The sequence below is a fragment of the Oreochromis aureus genome, linkage group 3, assembly GCF_013358895.1.
Source record: "Oreochromis aureus strain Israel breed Guangdong linkage group 3, ZZ_aureus, whole genome shotgun sequence".
In the NCBI taxonomy this organism is placed as follows: Eukaryota; Metazoa; Chordata; class Actinopteri; order Cichliformes; family Cichlidae; genus Oreochromis; species Oreochromis aureus.
In genome coordinates, this window is record NC_052944.1 from 75,037,197 (window position 1) to 75,062,366 (window position 25,170).

Sequence of the window (25,170 nt, forward strand, 5' to 3'; positions counted from 1 at the left end):
TGCAGCAGGTTTCAAGCGTGACAGAGATTCTCTGCTACAAGCGAGTTGTTAAGCCGTACACTAGACAATAGTATATACCACTAAACAAAGCTCCAGCTGTGGGTCTTAATGTTATGGACATGTGCTTATGTTATTTGGAGAATGTAGAAATATTCTTGTACTTGATTCTAATCTGCTGTCAAGTCTCATATACAGAAAAATTGCAGTTACTAGAACACAGAACAAACACCAGGTAAAGCTGTTCAATCAATAAAACTAATTTCACTTTGATCTGAGACAAACTGAAGTGATTCACACATCTCTGTTATCAGATTGTGTTGAACTACCCTCACAGTATACACTGCAGGTTTTTTCATCTCTGTGAGACTTGAATTTGTTTTAATATGAGGTATATAAAGGAACTCACAAACTGAATATTTTGTGTTTACAGGCTGAATTTTATTTTATTTTTTTTATCTCTATCAACATTTGAGATTTTTGGGGGTTTGAAAATACAGGATATAAATATGAAAAAAATATGCTACAGAAAAGTACCAATAAGATGAGCAGTGAAGATGAACAAACACTAGTAGTTCACAGAGTCTCTGACAGACAGCACAGAGACACACTAACACAGTCTGAACAGGTTTGATGATAATCAGAGAAATTGAACTCTGACGTTTTTGATGTCTGTCTGCTGGATGATCAGATCATCTGTCTGTACCTGATTGTTCACTGACAACACGGAGTTTGAACAGCAGCAGGAGAAAAACTGAGACATTTCAAACAACCTGCAATTCAACAGGAGGCTGGTATGAATCCTGACTCTGCTTTTGTTTATGTTTTCTGTAGATCAATAATCCAACAATAGCAGCAACAAGAAGCACAGCAGAAACTGACAGACCAATTTTCAGTTCAACAGATCCATCCTCTGTGTGTCCTCCTTGTTTTCCTAGAAATGAGAAACACCTGTGAGATGCTTAGAAAAAATAAAACAGCAACCAGGAAGCAGCTTCACCTCTGATCACACACACTCAACTCTACTCACTCACCTGGAGGATCAACGACCAGGTTGGTGCTGTTGATTAGAGTCATAGGTCCTTCTACTTCCTGGAAGACACGACACTCGTATGTTCCAGTGTCATTAATCGTCACGTCCTTCAGAATCAAAGACACGTCTCCATCCTTCATCTGTCTGTCCTGCAGATCCACCCGGTTCTTAAAAGATGGATGCTGGTCATCTGGTTCAAATCGGCCATCTCGGTAAACAAACACGTATTCATCTCTAAGGTCAGCTCTGCTCCACTCTACAACCATGATGTTGTTGTTTGAAGCTCGACATGTCAGAGTAACATTCTGTCCAGATGCAGCTGTGATATTTTTCTGGTCTGAAAGAGGAAACAACACAGAGCAGAGAGGTTAAAGGTCAAAGTACAACTGTACAATTCTGCAGATGAGTCCAGATTGTGGGATGGATGGACCTTCCTCCTCCTCCCTCCATGGCATTCTCGGCTCACACTCAACAGCCTGGCATACCTTTTCACATCAAGCTCATCTAACAATACTTATGAGCAAGTTCAAGCTCTAAACACTCCACTTCATGTCCAGTTTACAGTCCAAGTGTACCCCAGGTACCGGTAGTCCTCAACGATCTCCACATCAGCCCCTCTGATGGTGACAGGGGTAGGAGGAGGAGCCTGACTCCTAAAGTCCATAATCAGTTCCTTTGTCTTTGTGATGTTAAGTTGTAGGTGGTTTAGCTCACACCAAAACAATCTTGAATTAGAATCATAAATGGATCCAGTTGCACATTCAGGCCTGTGAGACTCATGTAGACACTCATGCTACATGCACACATCTCTGCATCTCTAGCATTCAAACACACTTTGTAGACTTTATGTAATGAACTGTATATTTGGTCTTTTTCAAGGAAGAAATTTTCAATAATTGTTTTCTCAAAAGCCTTATTTTATACATTTACTACTACTCGGGAAAACACACATTAGGTTTAAGGCCTCGACAAGTCTGAAACGTTTTGTCCTTCATGATGGAAAATGGCTGAAAATAAAAAAAAGTAATAAATTCAGCTCTGCAATCTCCAATATCACTGAAATGCAGCCAGATGCTCATTTACACTTTCACTTGTGTCTTCACTTTTTCCCAACACACTTGCATTTAAATCGGTTTCATTCTTTGTGTGTATCTGGCCTAAACATGCTGTCTTGGGAATGTCTGACCCCTGCCTTGTTTCACATAACAGTATGATCAGAGTCTGTCTTTGCCTGTGATTGGTCGCATGGTGTGCCCATCAAAATAAAGGCCAATCAGCACACATTGCTGATTGCAAGCTTATATAAAATAATATATACATTTTCTAGCTGTATACTGACTCCTGAAACTACAATGCATCACACATTACACTTCTTTGTGTCTGTCACAGCTGGATTACAGTCCACCCAGCCTCATGTCACCTTCACACACACACAAACTAAATCAATATGAAAATAACTCTTTGAGAAATATTAATAATAATTTAACCAGAGTGACACTCAGTTTGTTTTATAACAGTTAAATCTCACCTGCAGAGACAAACAGGACAAACATCAGCGTGGAGCAGAGTGACGCAGTTACAGCAGACATGTCCGTGTTCTCTGTTTCTGCTGATCTGACTCTTAGTTTGTTCTAAATGTCTGAGTCTGTTGGTGTTTTCACTCAATAACTGAACCTGAGTTTAAATCTGAACACATCAGATTACATTTAAGGTTTAAATAAAGCTAAAGCTGCGGTTCAAACTCTTCCGTGTCCCGTGAGGACGTCGCGTTAGAGTGACATTTGGTAGGTTGGACTGAGGATGCGCAGAAATAAGTGCGTCACAACAAACGAGGCGAAGTGGAAAAGTTTTAGCGTTCAGTTGTTGAACGATCTCCACAGAACAAAATCAGAACCTCTCATGTGTCGTCATGTATGAACAGTTTGTGTTTCAGTCGCTGAAGCAGAAATACGTTTTCTTTCTGACGGCAGTTAGATTCTCGTTTATCCGCACAAAGAAATACTGAATCAATATTTCCCACGTGTGGGACTAATAAAGGTTATCTTATGACAATAAGTCTCAGGGAAATATTTTTACTGTGCAGCCAATACTTCCTGTTTTATGTCAAAGTTAAATCTGACCTGCAGATACGAACACGACAAACATCAGCAAAGTGGAGCAGAGTGACGCAGTTACAGCAGACATGTCCGGGTTCTCTGTTTCTGCTGATCTGACTCTTAGTTTGTTCTAAATGTCTGAGTCTGTTGGTGTTTTCACTCAATAACTGAACCTGAGTTTAAACCTGCACACATCAGATTAACTTTAAGGTTTAAAGAAAGATGGAAGTTTTGTTGTTTAGCCACTTGTCAAACTAGAAACTTATGTAAGCAATGCAATACTCGAATCCGACAAATTATAAACCCTATGTTATATCTTTAGATGCCGAAAAGGCATTTGACAGAATCGAGTGGACATATTTATTAAATGTATTAGAAAGATTTGGCTTAGGTGAGGGTTTTATTGCATGGATTAAAACTATCTACAAACTTCCAGAAGCTTGTGTCATAACTATGTTGTACAATCATCAGCATTTCCACTGCAAAGAGGTAAGAGGCAAGGCTGTCCCCTGTCCCCTCTCCTCATTGCATTAGCACTTGAACCTCTAGCTGAGGCCATTCGCCAGCACCAAGATGTGCATGGTATAACAGTGGGTGGAACAAATCATAAGAAAGCATTGTATGCTGACGATATTTTGCTGTTCTTATCAAAACCAGAACAATCAATACCAGCCATTATGTCCACTATACACGAGTTCAGCTCATTCTCTGGTTACAGAATTAATTTTAGGAAATCAGAAGTCATGCCACTGGGTGATCAGATTAACTCTTTGCCAGATATTTCTAATCCCTTTCAATGGTCCCCCAGTGGCTTTACATACCTTGGGCTAAACGTTCCACCAGTTCTTAAAGATTTATGGAAACTGAACTTGTCACCAGTTATAATAAAAAATAAAAAAGATTTAGATAGATGGCAAAATTGCCGCTTTCTCTTATGGGGCGTGTGAACTTAATCAAAAAGAGTATTCTCCCGCGTTCATTATATCCCCTACAAATGCTACACTGTAAAATATAACTTGTTGTTTCAACTTAAAAATATGAGGTAAAGGGCTGCCTTAAAATTTTAAGTTAAGTCAAGAAATAGAGTTTGTTCTTATAACACAACCAATTGTTATCTTAATGAAAAATCACATGTTGTCTAAACTTTCGTCTTAGTTCAGTTGACTGAGATTTGTTAGTCAGTTCAACTCCTTTAATTGTCATCTTTACTTGGGAAAACCCTTTCAGCTAAATTAAAATAATCTATTGTTTAAACTCTTGTCCTAGTTCAGTTGACTTGGGTTTTTTAGTTAATTCAAATACTTTAGTAGTTCTTTTAACTTAGGAATCTATTTTAGCTTAACTAACATAATCTGTTAGCTAAGTTGATTTAAGTTTATTAATTAACTGAGCTCCTTAAGGTAGCTGAGTGAACTTGTAAATCAGTTTCATTTTAATTATCAGAGTTGATTGACTGGATGTAAAGAAAAATGTGTATTAAACATCTTAAGTTTTGTTTTGTTTTTTTTTGGCTTTCTAACATCCATTTCAGCAAAACTACCTGTTAGGTGTATCTTAGATCTCAGGTTTAAATATCTACATTCCTTTAAATTAATTTTCTGTTGTTTACAGAAAAAAATAAAACCCCACAGATTCCATTAAAGTCTATCTGATCATTTCATACAGAAAGTTTGTTTTAAGAACATGACAAGACAATTACTCATGAGCACCCAACATTCACCATTTATTGTGCCATCTTAGTCATCTGAGAAACAGAAAAATCAGTGACGTAGCTCATCAGGCTCACAATCCATCAAAACTCAAAGGCTGCTCCTGTGAAACAATAAATTTGAACTTGGTCTTGAGCCCAGTTTGGGTGAAGATGAAATTCTGACCAATACTCTAGGAGCAGTAGTGATTCTTGTGAAGTAACAACATAAAGTCTGCATTAATGTAATGTATCAACGGAACACTTGCTATTTTAGAAAAGTTATTCTTTACATTTACAAAATTTTTAAACTTCATTGTGCTCAGTCACACCTGTTAGCATAAAACTTGAAATATTAAAATAGTACAAAACCTTTGATAAGTGACAGTAAAGATCAGTTTATAACAACTAAGACATCAAACTCTTGTATTTGTCTTCGTTTACAATTGCAACAAATTCCACAGAACCAATATCTCTGAAAATGACTGCATGCTTCTGAAACATTTGATAATATGGATATTTCAGAAACATTAGTTTGAGTCTGCTCAATTGCAAAACAAAGGAAAAACTACTGACTTGCATGAGATAAGCATCTGCAAAGTCCACCATTATATTGTTGTTCACATAAGTTTCTTAAACCATGAACAAATGAGTAATTGTCTAATCTGGAATGTAAAGTGTAGTCATTTAGTGACATACAAAAGTGAGAATGAGAACTTGCAAGAATAAAAAACAAACAGTAAAATAAAAACTGTCCTTAACACTAAGGATCATACAATTACAGTTCTGCATGGCTTTCTGCAAGAGTCTGTTTCTTAGACCATGCACTAGTGAGATGCACTGCCTTCCACCAATGTTCATTAGGATGTTCTGAATGACTTCAAAGATGTCCTTAAGTTCCTTTGGATAGTGTATGTTGAGGGCAAAAAGAAGGCCCATCAGCATGGAAATGGCACTTGAGACATCCCTCAGATTAGACAGGATTACTGCCGCCTCAAGGACAACCAACACATCGATGTCTTCTTCTTTCACCATCGCAATGCCAACTTTCATCCTCTTAGAAAACGTGTCTTCAATACCTGTCGGCTATAAAAGGGTTCAAAGAGAAAAAAAAAAAAAAAATTACACAATTACAATTACACAATATCCCTTGTGCTTAACAATTCATGTCTTTCAAAGAAGAGCCATACTGATGCCTTGGATGATGGTGATTGGCTTTGGGTAACACTTATTAGTTGTTAAAGTTTTTCAGAATGAGATATGCACCCCATGTTACAAATCCATTTCTTGCTTTAAACAAAGACCATGTTCATAAATAACTGAGCATGTCTTCAATTGCAGAATTCAAACAAAATTTTCAATTTAAATGGTAAATGGCCTGTATTTGTATAGTGCTTTACTAGTCCCCTAAGGACTCCAAAGTGCTTTACACATTCAGTCATTCACACACATGGGTGGATGACTGAATCGTGACTCAAGAGTTGACAGTTCGTCTTATAATTGGAAGGTTGCGGTTCGAGCCCTGGCTCCGACAGTTTCAGTCGTTGTGTCCTTGGGCAAGACACTTCACCTGTTGCCTACTGGTGGTGGTCAGAGGGCCCGGTGGTGCCAGTGTCCGGCAGCCTCGCCTCTGTCAGTGCGCCCCAGGGTGGCTGTGGCTACAATGTAGCTTGCCATCACCAGTGTGTGAATTTAAATCTACTTATGCTAAATATTGGCTGTGCTCTAAACCAAATCTGGCTGAGAATACATGAATGTGCAAACTGCAGCTACACTACAGGATCAGATTATGGCTCCATAGACAATGCTTCTTTAATCAGTTTATTGATTAAAGTTTTATTTTTCCCCTATATTAACAGCATGAAAAAGAGCATATAGACATGGCTGAACAGGTTGCATAATTGGCACTGAATATCAACATCCACCTTTACCCAGCTGCCCAATGACTCTCGGCCAGTAACCTTTAATTGCTTACCCAGTCTACACAGTCTCTTTTCCAGGGTCCAGGACATTTCACCAAAGTATTGCCCCCACAGCTGTAGCAGCCACTGCAGCCCCTTAAATATCCTAATATCTCTGCCATTACAATATACAATGTGAGAAATCAAACGTAAAGCTGAAGTGAACAGTACAGTGGCGAAATGTCAAAGACCCTGGTGAAGACATGAATAAACACAAGACACTAATAATATCAATGCTAGCTTGCCAGTTAGTTTCTCTGAAACCCAGACCAAATCCAGTGTCAAACATCTTGTAATAATACATTTGGTGAGGAAAAAGTACACATGTACTTTTTAATTTAAAATCCACTGTGGTGCTGTCATTATTAAATTTACTAAAAGAAACAATGCTAACCTTCACAGTCTTGAAAGTGTGTGAGGGATCTTCCTTTAGAAAATGAGGTCCTCTGTCCTCTTCCTTTGTGTAGGGCTCTGGTCAAAGAAGTCAAAAGAAAACAAAAACACTTTTTAAACAGTGTTTATGAAACATGTAGACAGCTCCAAATTCACAGCTTTTTGATGCATAATTCCATCAATATATGATTACCATTGGAGATTTTGAATCAGGCTTATCAGGACATTCAAGTAGAATATGATATCCAACCTACCACCAATATACATAGATTCTGTAAAAGTTACCACACTAAATGTCCAGTTGTGAAATATGATGACAGACTTTACTTATCAGCTTTCTTTCAATGAGTTCATCAGTTGAACTGGATAACCTAAAACTTAAACAAAGGATTAGATTTCGCAGTTGAACACTTACATCATCTCCGAAGCATCTTATGAGCCTAGTTAGCCCTTCTATGCCACTCTTGATTTTGTACAGCTCCACGAACCTCTCCATAATGGTCAAGCACAGCAAAAAGGAACCCTTTCAGGTCAACAGATGTAAGACGGGCAAATTCTGCTTCAACCTGAGCAATAGAAGAAGAGGGTGGAGAGTACAGGCAGAATAAAAAAAAGATTCTTTGAGACCCAAATTTAAGCAAACAGTCATCTGAGGCCCATTAGAGAAAACACAAACACACAAAAGCAAACAAACAAAAGATGCACTTTACCTGCCGTTCAGCAAACAAGGAAGTTCAGAGAACAATAAGCTCTGTCTCGAAATCTTTTAAAGTAGAATGATTGTGAAAATGACTTATGTGATGTAAAACTTTAGTAAGCGTGCGATTAAAAGAACACTGAGTAAAAGGACAAGTAACAATTTCCTTATTCCTCAGATGTTTACCTTGATGAGCAATACTGTTTAGTCCAACTGCCTCATTAAAGTTACACAACAGGCTTTTTACATTAAAGCCAGCAAGTCCATTACATACTCCCTTTTAGATCTGAAATACTGTGCACATTCTGTGTATATGTAGTGGACAGCAATTTACCCCAAAGAGCGCAAAGTTTGCAAGTCCACCTCATTTAAATGACAAAGTCAAATGTGATCATCTAGACCTGTGAAAATAAATTAATGACAAACTTGCAGTTATGGATGTTATTACAACCACAAGAACCTAAACAGTCTGCTCCATTGCTTTTGTTAATGAATCATTTGTTGGTAGCACGTCTGAATATTTAGTTTATGCCACCTGCATGTGATCATCAATAGTGCCATATTACTTCTTAAGAAGTACCCTGACACTACAATCTTTATATCATTTGTTCTACAGAGCTATTAAATTACAATATAATCTGAGGTGTTTCCAGTATGACAAAATGCACAAATTGTAACTTACCATTTGACTCCACTGACAAAAATAAATCCCCAGCATCAAGTTTGGCTTCACAGACCTAAAATAAGTAAAATAAAAATATATGTTATAATTATATTGTTTTCGCCATTTATTCATGTTTGCTAATTTTCTGACATATAAACAATGTTAGTTTTGTTACAATACAGAGAATGCAGTTTAATTAAAAGGTAAATTATGCAAAAAAAAAAAAAAAAACTTCTGCAGTATACCATGCCAAAAATCAGTGTCTCTGATGCCAATTATTTTATCACTACAGCTCGTTTAGTATGGAAACTCACACAATCTAGTCATACTGATCACAAGAGTTCAAAAATAAGTCAAAATAGTGAGCTGTTGTTAAGCATAAAGCATTTCAGGGTAACAAATAACTGCACAATATAATTAAAGCAAAAAAATAAACACACTGGAGGACTATCTGATAAAAACTAATATAATGCTGGTTTGTAGACCATATTTTGTCTCAGTCCTCAGTGCACTCTTGCAGCTTAGCATGCAGCAGTTAATAACACCTTAAGTGATTACATAGGGGTAAACAGATGACAACAAGCATCGGAGTCCTGCCAAAAAGTTCTTTTTGAACCCAGCCAGTTATTGGAAATATTGCCAAAATGAACTTCCACCAAAATACAACAGCCTGTGAACTTGAAAGAAATTTACAAGTACAGAGACAATATGAAATAAGCTTTATTAATTAGCTGAGTTAGCTTGCTAATATCGCAACAGGGTGAGTGCACAACCTTAAAGCTAGCGGCACAATACTTGTGATTTGCTCAGCGCCACATTAAACCCATAAAAAAGGCCATGTGTCAGTTTATTAGGTCAAGTTTGGTCATGACACACAAGCTGGACCTTGTCGGCTAAAGTTACATTAGCTAAAGCAAACATTTCGGTAAAAGAGAAAAACACACGTCATGCCATAAATTCAAAACATGTTCCAACTTTTGTAGCTCTCTTTCCTTATAGTTATAACCAATGTTACTCACCTTGAAAGCATATTCCAAAGAAACGATTAGAAAACGTCCAAGTAAAGTGAGCATGTCGTTAACCGCCAATTCCCCATGATGCACCTCGGTAGCAGTCACGTGAGGCAGTTTTGAATCCTGCTGTGCTCAACTTACCCGCATTGTCAAGTTCACATAAGTTTCTGATTTAGCTGGACATGAGTTTTCAAGTTAGCTTTTTTTGGTGTAATTGGGACGTTTTTAACTTGTAATTCTATGTTATAACAACAACTTCAGTCATCTATCGTCAAACTGATATAGAATAATATGTTGAAATAACAAACAGCTAGAATTACATTTTACAGTGTACCTTTACTGATCACCCAGAAAGTTTCTTGTGACATAGAAAAAGCCTTTTCAAAATTTATCTGGCGTGAAACCTAGATTAAGGATTGGAACTTTACAACTGCCTATATAAAATAAAATATAATATGTTTCTTTTTTTAAATAAATAAATAAATAAATAAATAAATAATTTCATGGTTCAGGCTTTACAGGGTTAACATCCATTATAAAGGATATGACATTTTAAATCAAGTCTCACTCATTTTTGAAACTTTTTAGGCAAAAGGCTGAAAATTATTTTAAAAGATACAGCAAATACTTACTTTTACTGCTGTTCTTAAGAAAGTCTTGAATCCTCAAACACTCTTCTGATCATCAGGTTGGGAAAAAAATCCATATGAAGATAAAAAGTGTGAGCTTGGTATAATCCATCTGCTTTCTCTGTAGGTCAAAAGGAACCTGATTAAGGTTTGTTCAACACGAGCAATTTAAAAAAAGTGAAAAAAATCTATAGCTGAACTCAAATCTACCACATAGATGAATGTGGCGGAGTTTTGCACGTGTGTGTGTGTGTGTCGCATACGTTACAATGAACTAACTGACTCTTGTTTCGCTTTGACATTCTGTTTTAGAGACGTGCCTCAGGTATGTTTGCTTAGCAAAACCCACACGTTTGACGACATATGCAGTGGAAAAAGGGGTTAGTTTCCACCAGGGGCGATTTTAGCCCATTTTTGGGGGTGCTTCAGCACCCCCAAAATGAATCAAAGCACCCCCAAAGATTTCTTACTTTTTTTTTGACAATATTTGCTGTTTGTGTGACACACTACTACTAAAAATAAAAAGCATACAGTACTTGGTTGAGACGGAACATTTTAACAACAAAAGTATAGATAACCCTCCCCTCCCAAAATGGTTTGTTCCAGCTCGCCCCCCACTCCGGCTCTAGGGTCGTTGCTGCCACAGCGATGGTAGCTGAGACGCAGCGGAGCGGAGGTGGAGTGCCTGGATTAAAACAGGACATATTAGCAGCATTTAACCTTCAGTTACTCTTTATGTAGTTAGATAGGAGTCATGTTTCTTTTTAGCTGAAAAACCTTACACCCAGGTAACCTGCAGTGTTGAAAACGTGTTTTCCAATGATGTTTGCTACCCTACAATCCGTCCTGCTCTGTAGTAAATTCAGCGACATTTGACCGTCCTGTTGCTCCCATTGAAATGTATACAGCCTATTTAAAATCTAAAACTTAACATTGTCCGTAGCCTGCTGTTGTTACCACTGTCCTGTTTGAAATGGATACTAACTAGCTAACTGACTGAATGCCCATTAACCTTATAACTCCTGGTGTGTGTGTGGGTGCGTGTGTGTGTGTGTGTGTGTGTGTTTGTGTAGAGAGAGACAGCCAGGTTCATAATGGATATAAGGAAGTTTTTTCAAAAACAGGAGCCACATTCAGGTAAAAGTGTAAGAACAAATGATCCGTCAATAAAGGATAATGTTGGATCAGTGTTTCAATATTTTATATCTTTTATTAGATGTTCATGTGGTTTGGTTATTTGCCTTTTGGTTGAAAGTACACTGAGAGAGGACTTTTCGCTAGTGATCTTAATAATTTTTTTTTTTCATATTAATGTAATTTTTTCATCTAATTGAATCCAATCTATTTGTGTATGATTGTCAGTCCAAAGAGGGAGAGGAAAGAGGGGAACATGAGGAGAAAGTACAAGGTCAGGAAGAACCAGGAAGGAAAACAGACAGGGAACAGTGACAGGCAAAACAGAAACTATTAAACTGACGAAGAGAAAAAACCTGATTTTACTCATACAGTCTGGAAGTTGTGTCCTCCCTATATTAAAGCTGCTATACAGAATCTGCAAAACAAACTGGGTTGAAACATTTTTGACCCTCTTCAACAACATTCCAACATAACATTATCATTGATTGGGGAGATTAAAATTAATTATATATTTTTATGTGGTTCAGCCACAACTCTACTAAAACCTCAGCCAGTAATAGGTAGGCCAACTTTTGGACTGTCCAGTTGTCTGTATGAGAAACACTGATAAGTGTTTCTCAAACTTTTTACAGTGTGTACCACCTGAGAAAAATGTCAAGCTCTCCCAAGTACCACTATGAAAGCATGAAACTCATAAATCTTACAACACAAAATTAGTATTATTAAATTAGTTAAATTAGTATCTGCAGTAAAGATTTTTTCATACATTGTATACATTCTATCACAGGCAAAGTTGCCTCCATTTTTATAGTTTTTTATTAATATTTTGTAATAATTTATTCTGTTTTGGGAGTGTTTTTTATGTATCTGTATTATATTATACATACACATTAAAAGTGAATCTCTGTCCAAAACATTCACTCAGTTTACTTCTTACTCACTATGAGCATCATTTAAATAACCTTTATCAGATTTGATGGTTTTGTTACAGACTTCTCAAAAAAGTGTTTTGCTTTTCTTTCACAAATGTGGGGGTTGTGTTAAAATGTACAAAACGGTGATGTCATGTTTTGTGACGAGGACCCAGGCAGAGAGAGACTTGATGAATTTAAGAATCTTATGATTTAATAAAGAAATTTGCAGACTTGCACAGAGATGGTAAAATTATGATGACTGATAGCGGAGATGAAGACAACAGACGATGAGGACAGGGAGGAACAGGGGTTTAAATGCACCAAGGAGACAGTCAGAGGGAACTCGGGACAACTGGAAACATTTAAGGATGCAGGGACTCACAGAGACAGGGAAGAAGTCTCATCGTGACGTGTAAAGTTTATCTTGCCTGGCTGGGCAGCTCTGTGGGTGCTCAGCACCCCCAAAGCTCTGATCCTAGAATCGCCCCTGGTTTCCACAGTGTATTTATGTTGTGTAGGTATTATGCACCATGCTAGTGGTTGACACATTAGATAGAGGTATGAGTTGTTTGTGTGAATATGAAGGTGTCGTCCACAAACCTTTCATCTTTCAGTGCAGATTGAGACGCCTCACCACAAGCTGCAAAAAACCCCTGCAGTGTGAACTCTCACATTCAGACCAACTGTGGTCATCAGCAGGAGGTTGATGCTGTGTTTTACATGCAGAACTTTAGAAATGATGCTTCACGCATAACTAAAGATCTTTGGTCTCTTTATGTGTCTCATCTCAACGACTTGTTTGTGAACCACATGCGAGCCTCATAGGTGCAGCTACTGCACTGCCAAATACTCTGTGATCCAGATTGTGGCCAAAAAATCATGATATCAAAGGCTAATAACGTAAAAGCTATATGACAGTTAGCTAAATAGATGCAGCTGATGCCATCCAGCATCACAGATGCTAACAGACCTGCAGTTGGTCCTCGTGGTGTTTTGAACTTGAATTCAGCCTGATTTGTTTTTCATGTCTTCTCCTCCATCATCAGTTATCAGGAGAGCAGACAGTCAAAGTACAAGAATTCAAACAAACACAGAGATTCTACTTACAGAGCAGACACAGCACAGATGTTTCCTTCATCGTCCTTCTCACTCATTTGAGCTTTTTTCATTTCTCTCACTGACACCAAGTAAAGCCCGCCCTCTTCCTCTGAGTACCAGCTTTTCTATTGGTTCAAAGACTGTGGCGGGAAACTGACTTTTTCTATTTGCTTAGAGAAAAACCTTTCAGTTAAGTTCATTCTGCATGTGCTGTTTTGCTTGTAAACAAAGAAAAAGGCCCTAAAACATTACACACACAAAATCTCTCATTTTCATGACAGAGGTGAAATCTATTTCCTTTCCATGTAGTGGACGTCCCCCTCAGTGAGAGAGGCAGATATGAGCTGAAACACAGGAATCAAACCAGGGACGCTGCTGTTATGGAGCTGAACTGGAACCATTCAGACACTGAGGCCCTCTGAACACATTTTAATTACAGCTGTGCAGAGACACACTGATGACTGACTGGAACACTATGATTCACATTTTACATCAACACCATCCTCACACATGGTTTATATATGACCACTAGAGGGAGATGTTGGACTTTATATACCAACACAGATACAAGCAGATCAGTGATGCTTTCAGTTTCTTTTGGCATGCTGAGCATGTACTGTTCATGATAAAATGGCCGTTTACTTTATTTCAAATATAGTCAGAGTAACAATGAGATCTGGGCTCTTTGACTGAGTTCAGTCTACTTTCTGATCAGGTTAGAATACTTCTACTGTAAACTGTTTATTCCGTAGTACAGTGAACATATTTCATAAATACAGTCAGCATTAAAAAGTACTTTCTGCTTCCAGTCTGTACTTTGCTGATCCACATATGTGCTGTTAAAAAGAAAAGATTGAGAGCTGACATACAAAGTAAGAAATGGAGTTTATCTGACATGTACAGAGTCTATGTACAGTCTGTGGGTGGAGGATGATAAACAAAGATAATCACCATTAGCTGATAAATTAGCAGTCCACACTGTATGCTCATTCTCATCCCATGGGGACAGACTCAAAATGATTTGAATGTTTTTCTTGGTTACCTCTGTTCTTCCTGCCTGCTCAGCAGTTTATTTGGGCTGATTCTAGATCACAAAGCATCTGGATCAGCTGGTTGAACAGGTCTGAAAACTTTTTGCAGCCACATAAAACAAATGAATAATGACTACAAACATTCTGTGCCAATATATGCAAATCTTAAGTATTGTTAAGTAATGGACAAAGTCATGGATGAAAAATAAATCATCAGAGTGTAAACAGCTCTTGAAATGTTCAAGTTACAGTAAAAGACTGAAGATCCTTTCTCATGCAAGGAAGAGTTAAAAAGTTAGTGGGATCAGGCTAATTGATGAATTTAAATTGCTCATAGTTGTAAATGTGAGCATGAATGGTTGTCTGTCTGTGTTGGCCCTGCATCAGGCTGGCAACCTGTCCAGTGTGCACCCTTCCCCTCGCCCAGTGGTAGCTGGGACAGGATCCAACCCCACCTCATGTGGCCACGACAAGAATAAGTAGAAGAGGATGGATGGTGTTGTGGAAAATGTAACAATAACCTGCAACACACCGAGTGAGCTTGATTTGAAGTGTGTTTAATAAACACATTGCAATGTGGAGAGAGCATCCCAGTGAAACACCAGGACCATCTCTGGATTGTGGTCACTGCCCTTACATCTTATATACAGACACACAGACAAAGAACATTCCTCAAACTCTTACATGTTGGCCCCTCTGACGCTGTTATGTTTTTAGCGTCTCCCATTACAATGGCCTCACTGTGTGTGTAGAGCATAAAGCCCCTCTGTAGTGAACATGCATACAACTAAGTGAGAAAGTTAAATTACTGTTAATAATGTGAAATGATTAAATACGTGATTAATACAACAGAAAAGAAATCTGCTTCCACAATGGAAGGAAGATTTAAATAAAGCTTCAAGGATCGATGGAGGAAACGTCTGACTCTGCAGCTGCATTTAACACATTTTCCCTTTAGTTTAATGACAGTGTAAGTCTCAGTCATTGAGTTACAACTGACAAAGGAATCCTGAACACTATCAGATTATTGATGAGCTATAATTCACAGTATTTTATATGTTCATAATCACATAAAGTGTTTCTGTTGTCAGTTGGCTCAGTATTTGTAAATATTCTGTAACAGCTGATTACTACATGAAGTTTGTGTGTTTCAAGCCTCACAGAAGAAGCTTAATGTTATAAACAGCTGCTGAACATGAAGTTAATTCAATTTTATATGTATAGTGTCAAATCACAACAGTCACCTCAAGGTGCTTTATATGGTATCATTGTGGGTAAAGGTAATACAAAAAAAATATCAAACACACACTGATTCTGATTTCATGAATCATTGGGTGAGAACACTGAACATGTGAGTTCATGCAAAACAGTTTAAACAAATTTAATGAAAATCTCACAGACGAACACACACAGTAGTTCACAGAGTCACACTAACACAGTCTGAATACGTCTCATGATAATGTTAAAGAGAGCAAGCAGCACACAGGCTCAAGAGCCAGTTCTGTGAAAGTGTGGATTAACAGAGAGAATCGGACTAACTGTGTTTTGGATGACAGATGGCAGAGGAACCACAACAAGGCCTGAGAAAGACAGACTAGAGGGAGGGAAAGAGAAACAGGGACAGTGCTGTATAGCTCTAATTTCAGAGAGTGTTGCATAACTTTAATATTATTTCTAGCAGTTAGTAATGAATCCATTCACTCAATAATCTCACTCATAATTTCCTCAGGGATTAATCTGATTCTGATCTACACAAACATAATACAAATCAAATAAACCAAAATATTTCCCAAACAAAAATAATGAAGTTACATATTTCAAAAGTGAAAATGATTTCAAAATAATTGAACATATCTTTACAGACACACAACTGAATTTAAACTGTCCACAACATTTGCTCCCAATACATGATTACTGTTAAACACGGTAAACATAGCGGTTACCATGAATGCCATGTTAGTCATAACACAGGAATCCTTTTAACTCATGTACTTGATACTGTTTGGTTAACACACTCTGAAACCTCAGGATGCAGAGAACACAATTGTTTTTCAGCTGATATCTGTTTTTGAACCAGTTTGGCAGCATAACAGTAACTTTTGGAGTTTTGCACCTGTGGAATATTTGTAATGCTAAAATATAATTATTGTTGTTATGCATAAATTTTCAAATGTACTATTTTACAAAAAAACAGAAATAAAAAAAAAAACACTAACTAAATCATATTATTTTTTGGTTGATTAAGATGCTAAGTTATAGTGATTTACTTGTATTCCTGAGCAAAGAAAAATTATTTCAGTAGTTTATTGTTATGGTTGATTAATTTCTGATTTCCCTGTGAAGTGTGTTTGTTTCAATACAAATTGGATGTCTGTCTGCTGGATGATCAGATCATCTGTCTGTACCTGAATGTTCACTGACAACACTGAGAGTCTGAACAGCAGCAGGAGACTCAGAGTTCATTTCAAACAGGCTGCAGTTCATCAGGAGGCTGGTATGAATCCTGATTCTGCTTCGTTTTACTTTTTACTTTTCTATAGATCAAAAATCCAACAGCAGCAACCAGAAGCACAGCAGAAACTGACAGACCAACTTTCAGTCCAACAGAGCCATCCTCCTTCCCTCCATCTTTGTTCCTTCCATCCTCTTTGTTCCCTCGTGATTGACCTGCAGGTAAGAAACAGGTGAGAGGTGTTCAGAAAAACATGCATAAAAACAGGAATAGAATAGAATTTATTGTTGTTGTTCATGTAACAAAATTGTGGGTGCTACACACCAATTGTGCTGGAATAAAATATAAATAGCAGACAGTAGGAATATATACAAAAATAAGAGAAAGGCACATATTAGAGAACAAAATAGTGGTAAAGTGCTTGAAAGTATTGCAAAGAAAAGACTTTGTCTGAATAGAGTTCATGTGTGAGTGGCTGAGTTATGGGGGTTAGACCGCTCACATTGGTGAGGTGGGTCAGCAGGACTGGTGTGTGGGGGGACAGTGTGATAGGCCCAGAGGAAGAAGCTGTTAGTGAGGCTAGAGGTGTGTGACCTGACTGAGCTGAGGTGCCGACCAAAGGGCAGCGGGTCGAACAAGTGGTGAGCAGGGACAAGGGGTCACCTGTGATGGCCCTGGTTTCCTGAGACAAGGCGATCTGGTGATGGTCTCCAGAGGTGGCAGAGGGCAGCCAATGATTTTTGGCAGTAATAACAACCCTCTGCACAAACTTCCTGTTCTTCCTGTGGGTCCAGGTGGGATCAGCTGAGATGTGGGTGCCCAGAGACCTGAAGGTGGAGACCGATTCCACCCATCCATCCATTTTCTGCTTAACTTTTTCTCCCTGGCTGCTTCCTCCAGCCTTTCCAGGGAAACGCCAAGGAGTTCCCAGACTAGCATAGAGATATAATCTTTCCAACATGTCCTGGGTCTGCCCCAGAGCCTCCTCCCGGTGGGACATGCCCGAACACCTCATCCAGAAGGGACCCTTGTTGTTGTAATGCATAGAGTGGAAGATTCCACCTGTTCTCCATTTATACTCAGGGGCAGTGGACCTGTCTGTGCTTTCTGAAGTCCATTATGAGTTCTTTTCTTTAAGGACGTTCAGCTTCAGGTTTCTGAGCACCAGTGGAACAAGTTCTCTACATCCACCCTGTACACTGTCTCATCTCCATCAGAGTAAGACCCAACCACAGTGGTTTCATCGGCATACTTAACAATGATGTTAGTTGGGTGGGTTGGTGTACAGTCATAGGTGTACACAGCGTACAGTAGAGAGCTTAGAACACAGCCCTATGTGGATCCGGTGCTGAGTGACAGTGGGGAGAGAGGTGGGGCCGAGTCGACTGATCGAGGTTGGTTGCTTAGGAAGTCTTTGAGCAGGATCAGGTGGCAGGGGGATCTGAAGGTGGTCCAGTTTGGTGGTGAGGATGTTTGGTATTATGATGTTGAACGTTGAGCTGTAGTCCACAAAGAGCAATCCTAACATAGCTTCTCTCTGTGGCTCAGTGGTCTGTGAAGGGTGTTGGTGATGGCATCCTCCATAGACCTACTTGCTCTGAAAGCAAACTGGTGCGACAAGATTGAGGCCCCAACTTCACAGAGGCACAGTGCTCCCAACTACTGTGCACATTTCTGTGTTTTTTATACCTTTTATTGCATCTTCCTGCAACACACTGATCACTCTCAGTTGTCAGGAATAATAGACATCGGCCTCAGCCTGAACCTGGACTTCGGATTGGACAGACAGCACCCCACCTGTATCCCCTTCTGGTAAGGAAAGTAGTGACGTGCTCTGTTCTTATGTGCTTATGTGCCATAACAGTAGAAGTATAGACAGTCACTGTTCACCAGGCTTAGAGATTTAAGAGGTCTGTGCAGGCCTTTCTATCTCCCTCGCAAGCTAGTGGTAGCAATAAGTACCATTTTTTACATTCCCCTGATTCTAGCATTACTCAGCACTGAATAACCTCCAATTTATAATCAGAAAACAATAAGCAAGGAAGCAGCTTCACCTCTGATCACTCACCTGGGGGAACAACACTCAAGTAGACACTGGTGATGAGACTTAAACTTTCTCTCTGTCTCTGAACTCGACACTCGTACGTTCCAGTGTCATTAATCGTCACGTCCTTCAGAATCAAAGACACGTCTCCATCCTTCATCTGTCTGTCCTGCAGATCCACCCGGTTCTTAAAAGATGGATGCTGGTTGTCTGAGTGAAAGTGCCCATCCCGGTACAGAAGCACATATTCATCCCCCAGGTCAGCTCTGCTCCACTCTACAACTAAGATGCTGTTGTTGTTGTTTGGAGCTCGACATGTCAGAGTGACGTTCTGTCCAGACTCAGCTGTGATGTTTTTCTGGTCTGAAAGAAGAAACAACATGGAGCAGAGAGGTTAAAGGTCAAAGTACAACTGTTCACTTCAACAGCAGCCAAACAGAGTGAGGAGTACACACACATGTGCTGATAATAAGTGAACATAATGTGTGAGAGAAAGCAGCCTCTCATTATAAGACACTGTGAGTCTATGCATGCTGCCTTTATGGAGCTACAGCTGTTTGTATACATATATATACACATATATACATATGCATATCATAAAAATATTGCCTGCCATCCTCCAAGGTGCACCTAGGTGACATGGCCCACTGGCCAAAGAACACATGGCTGGACAGATTCTACCACCATAACAATGGTACTGAGTTGCAGTGTCCTTGTGCCTTGAGTCATCATACACTTACAGTTTCCAACATGTTTTCTCAGCATGATGGTTAATTTTGATAGTGGACAGCCCTAAACAATCAGTCCCTGTAGAACAGAAGGTAATATGAAGCCTTAACATAGGCATTCAGAACCTTGCTGCCACTGAGCCACCTCATGGATGAAGAGTTTCATGATCTTGTGTGAATGAACAGCAGCTGCATTAAACTGCTTGCTGCAACTGTTGCTATCATCCTTCTCTGATCAATCTTGTGGCCTAGTAATACTCAGGGATAAAAGCAAACAAAAAACTGGAAGTGACCAAGGTCTCCTTAGGGCTAAATGAGATCATTCCAGACCAGGAGTGACATGTTTAGCCGCATGTTCTCCTTAAATTGCTGGCTGTCTGAGTGGTGTCCCAGAAACGATGTGGGCTTCATAGATAATTGGCAAACCTTCTGGAGGAAACCTGGTCTTGTTAGGAGAGACGGCATCCATCCCACTTTGGATGGAGCAGCTCTCATTTCTAGAAATATGGACAAATTTATTAAACCCCCCAAAATATGACTATCCAGAGTTGGGACCAGGAAGCAGAGTTGCAGTCTTACACGCCTCTCTGCAGCTTCTCTCCTCCTGCTACCCCCCCAAAAACCCATCTCCATTGAGACTGTGTCAGCTCCCAAAAAGACAAAAAACAAACTAAAAACCAGCAATAAACAACTTAAACATAAAAAATCACAAAGAAAGAACAATACAATATCCACATCTGAACCAAAGAGTAAAACAGTGAAATGTGGATTATTAAATATTAGGTCTCTCTCCTCCAAGTCTCTGTTAGTACATGACTTAATAATTGATCAACAAATCGATTTACTCTGCCTTACAGAAACCTGGTTGCAGCAGGATGAGTATGTTAGTTTAAATGAATCAACACCCCCGAGTCATTCTAACTACCAGAAACCTCGAAGCACAGGCCGAGGGGACGGTGTGGCAACAATTTTTCACACCAGTCTATTAATTAACGAAAGACCAAGACAGACTTTTAATTCATTTGAAAGCCTGATGCTTAGCCTCGTCCACCCCAGCTGTAAAACTCAGAAACCAGTCTTACTTGTTATCATCTATCGTCCACCTGGGCCTTACACAGAGTTTCTCTCTGATTTCTCAGACTTTTATCTGATTTAGTGCTCAGCTCAGATAAAATAATTATTGTGGGTGATTTTAACATCCATGTAGATGCTAAAATGACAGCCTCAACATCGCATTTAATCTGTTATTAGACTCAATTGGCTTCTCTCAAAATGTAAAAGAACCCACCCACCACTTTAATCACACTCTAGATCTTGTTTTAACATATGGCATAGAAACTGAACATTTAACAGTGTTTCCTGAAAACCCTCTGCTGTCTGATCATTTCCTGATAACATTTACATTTACAATAATTGATTACACAGCAGTGGAGAGTAGACTTTATCAAAGTAGATGTCTTTCTGAAAGTGCTGTAACTAAGTTTAAGAATATAATCCACCCACTGTTATCATCTTCAATGCCCTGTACCAAGATAGAGCAGAGCAGCTATCTGAACGCTACTCCAACAGAGGTCGATTATCTTGTTAATAATTTTACCTCCTCACTACGTACGACTCTGGATACTGTAGCTCCTGTGAAAACTAAGGCCTCAAATCAGAAGTACCTGACTCCGTGGTATAATTCTCAAACACGTAGCCTAAAGCAGATAACTCGTAAGCTGGAGAGGAAATAGCGTGTCACAAATTTAAAGGATCATCATTTAGCCTGGAGAAATAGTTTGCTGCTTTATAAGAAAGCCCTCCGCAAAGCCAGAACATCTTACTATTCGTCACTGATTGAAGAAAATAAGAACAACCCCAGGTTTCTCTTCAGCACTGTAGCCAGGCTGACAAAAGTCAGAGCTCTACTGAGCCAACCATCCCTTTAACGTTAACTAGTAATGACTTCATGAACTTCTTCACAAATAAAATTTTTATCATTAGAGAAAAATTACCAATAATCATCCCACAGATGTAATATTATCTACAGCTACTTTTAGTACCATCAATGTTAAGTTAGACTCTTTTCTCCAATTGATCTTTCTGAGTTAACTTCAATAATTAATTCCTCCAAACCATCAACGTGTCTTTTAGACCCCATTCCTACAAAACTGCTCAAAGAAGTCCTGCCATTAATTAATTCTTCAATCTTAAATATGATCAATCTATCTCTAATAATCGGCTATGTACCACAGGCCTTCAAGCTGGCTGTAGTTAAACCTTTACTTAAAAAGCAATCTCTAGACCCAGCTGTCTTAGCTAATTATAGGCCAATCTCCAACCTTCCTTTCATATCAAAAATCCTTGAAAGAGTAGTTGTCAAACAGCTAACAGATCATCTGCAGAGGAATGGCTTATCTGAAGAGTTTCAGTCAGGTTTCAGAGCTCATCACAGCACAGAAACAGCTTTAGTGAAGGTTACAAATGATCTTCTTATGGCCTCTGACAGTGGACTCATCTCTGTGCTTGTCCTGCTAGACCTTAGTGCAGCGTTCGATACTGTTGACCATAATATCCTATTAGAGCGATTAGAACATGCTGTAGGTATTACAGGTACTGCACTGCAGTGGTTTGTATCATATCTATCTAATAGACTCCAATTTGTACATGTAAATGGAGAGTCCTCTTCAGACACTAAGCTCAATTATGGTGTTCCACAGGGTTCAGTGCTAGGACCAATTCTATTTACATTATACATGCTTCCCTTAGGCAGCATCATTAGAAGACATAGCATAAATTTTCACTGCTATGCAGATGACACGCAGCTCTATCTATCCATGAAGCCAGGTAACACACACCAATTAGTGAAACTGCAGGAATGTCTTAAAGACATAAAGACCTGGATGGCCGCTAACTTTCTGCTTCTTAATTCAGATAAAACTGAGGTTATTGTACTCGGCCCTGAAAATCTTAGAAATATGGTATCTAAGCAGATTCTTACTCTGGATGGCATTACCTTGGCCTCCAGTAATGCTGTGAGAAACCTTGGAGTCATTTTTGACCAGGACATGTCCTTCAACGCACATATTAAACAAATATGTAAGACTGCTTTCTTCCATTTGCGCAACATCTCTAAAATTAGAAATATCCTGTCTCAGAGTGACGCTGAAAAACTAGTTCATGCATTTATTACTTCCAGGCTGGACTACTGTAATTCTTTATTATCAGGATGTCCTAAAAACTCGCTGAAAAGTCTTCAGCTAATCCAAAATGCTGCAGCAAGAGTCCTGACAGGGACTAGAAAGAGAGAGCAGATTTCTCCTGTTTTGGCTTCCCTTCATTGGCTTCCTGTTAAATCCAGAATTGAATTCAAAATCCTGCTCCTCACATACAAGGTCTTAAATAATCAGGCCCCATCTTATCTTAATGACCTTGTAGTACCATATCACCCTATTAGAGCACTTCGCTCTTGCTCTGCAGGCCTACTTGCTGTTCCTAGAGTATTTAAAAGTAGAATGGGAGGGAGAGCCTTCAGTTTTCAGGCCCCTCTTCTGTGGAACCAACTTCCAGTTTGGATTCGGGAGACAGACACTATCTCTACTTTCAAGATTAGGCTTAAAACTTTCCTTTTGCTAAAGCATATAGTTAGGGCTGGACCAGGTGACCCTGAATCCTCCCTTAGTTATGCTGCAATAGCGTGAGGCTGCCGGGGATTCCCATGATGCATTGAGTTTTTCCTTCCAGTCACCTTTCTCACTCACTATGTGTTAATAGACCTCTCTGCATCGAATCATATCTGTTATTAATCTCTGTCTCTCTTCCACAGCATGTCTTTCATCCTGTTTTCTTTCTCTCACCCCAACCGGTCGCAGCAGATGGCCCCGCCCCTCCCTGAGCCTGGTTCTGCCGGAGGTTTCTTCCTGTTAAAAGGGAGTTTTTCCTTCCCACTGTCGCCAAAGTGCTTGCTCATAGGGGGTCATATGATTGTTGGGTTTTTCTCTGTATTTATTATTGTGCAATCTACTGTACAATATAAAGCGCCTTGAGGCGACTTTTGTTGTGATTTGGCGCTATATAAATAAAATTGAATTGAATTGAATAGTCTTCAGCAAACCTGTCCCGCTGGGCTTGTCGTAGGACCTCTATTGCCCAATAGTCTTTAGGGCAATAGAGGGGAGAGAGTTTGACTTGGCATGGATTTCCTCTTCTTCAGAGCCACTCATAATCATTCAGTTAGATATGAGACGTCTACTTGTCCACTGGACTTCTCCAGTCTGGTGTTAAACTTCCAGGATTCTGGGAGTTTATGTTCAGATGCATAACCACACCTGCATGGACATGCATAAATATACACCACACACCTCTCAGATGCATCTGTTTATTCTTGTGTGCTGCCTTTGGTAAACCCACTACAGGAGTGTACAGTCGTGGCCAAAAGTTTTGAGAATGACACAAATATTAGTTTTCACAAAGCTTCAGTTTTTTTAGATCGTTGTGTCAGTTGTTTTGTGATGTATTGAAATATAATTATAAGCACTTCATAAGTTTTAAATGCTTTTATTGAGAATTACATCACGTTTATGCAAAGAGTCAATATTTGCAGTGTTGGCCCTCTGCAGTTGGACTTGGCATGTTGTCAATCAATTTCTGGGCCTAATCCTAACTGATAGCAACCCATTCTTTCATAATCAATTCTTGGAGTTTATCAGAATTATTGGGTTTTTGTTTGTCCACCTGCCTCTTGAGGATTGACCACAAGTTCTCAATTGGACTGAGGTCTGAGGAGTTTCCAGGCCACGGACCGAAAATGATTTGTTTCCGAGCTACTTAGGTATTACTTTGGCCTTATGGCACGGTGCTCCATGCTGGTGGAAAAGGCATTGTACTTCATCAAACTATTCTTGGACGGTTGGAAGAAGTTGCTTTCAGAGGATGTTTTGGTACCATTCTTTATTCCTGTCTGTTGTTTGGCACAATTGTGAGTAAGTAAAAAGTTAAATTTTATTTATATAGCACATTTCTAGATAAAAGATCATTAAGTGCTTTACAAGGTATAAAACAAAAACAGACAAAAGTTAACAAAATGCAATTCTAAAAGATGTGTTTTTAGTTGTTTATTAAAAGTAATCACTGAGTCCGCAGATCTTAAGTTCTGAGGAAGAGAGTTCCACAGTCTGGTGGCCACAGTGGCAAAAGCTCTATCTCCCTTGGTTTTGAGCCTTGTATGCTGAATAACAAGTAGGCCCTGATCACAAGACCTCAGGGATCTACTAGGGACATAGGGCTGTAACAGTTCAATGATGTAGGCTGGTGCTTGTCCTTGAAGAGCTTTAAATGTCAGAACCAGTATCTTAAAATGGACTCTGAATTCAACCAGCGAGCCAGTGCAGCTGTATACGCAACGGTGTCACATGAGAGTACTTAGATGTTCTTGTCAGAAGCCTTGCTGCAGCATTTTGGACAATCTGCAGATGCTCCAGTGAATTTTTGTTTAGACATGTAAACGGTGAATTACAGTAGTCCAATCATGATTTTCATGGCAAAGAAGGATTTTGCAATTCATCTGGTTACTCTCCATAACATTCTAGAGTATATGGAAATTGCTATCATAAAAACT

At 39.1% G+C, this 25,170-nt stretch overlaps 1 protein-coding gene across 1 annotated transcript; it reads right to left on the minus strand.

Annotated features, from left to right (window-relative positions):
• Positions 1-352: 352 nt before the first annotated feature.
• Positions 353-13,358, minus strand: LOC120437614 (programmed cell death 1 ligand 1-like). The gene is made up of 3 exons (XM_039608164.1): positions 13,329-13,358; positions 1,032-1,367; positions 353-931 (listed from the first exon to the last, which is right to left on the minus strand). Exons 2-3 carry the CDS (start codon positions 1,294-1,296, stop codon positions 762-764), a joined length of 435 nt encoding a protein of 144 aa, XP_039464098.1. The 5' UTR covers positions 1,297-1,367; positions 13,329-13,358; the 3' UTR covers positions 353-761.
• Between the last annotated feature and the right edge of the window lie 11,812 nt (positions 13,359-25,170).

Coding starts and splice junctions, on each gene's coding strand:
- LOC120437614 (XM_039608164.1), bottom strand. CDS start 1,296: ATGGTTGTAGAGTGGAGCAGAGCTGACCTTAGAGATGAATACGTGTTT. Junction 932..1,031: donor CCTGGTCGTTGATCCTCCAG/GTGAGTGAGTAG, acceptor TCTCATTTCTAG/GAAAACAAGGAGGACACACA.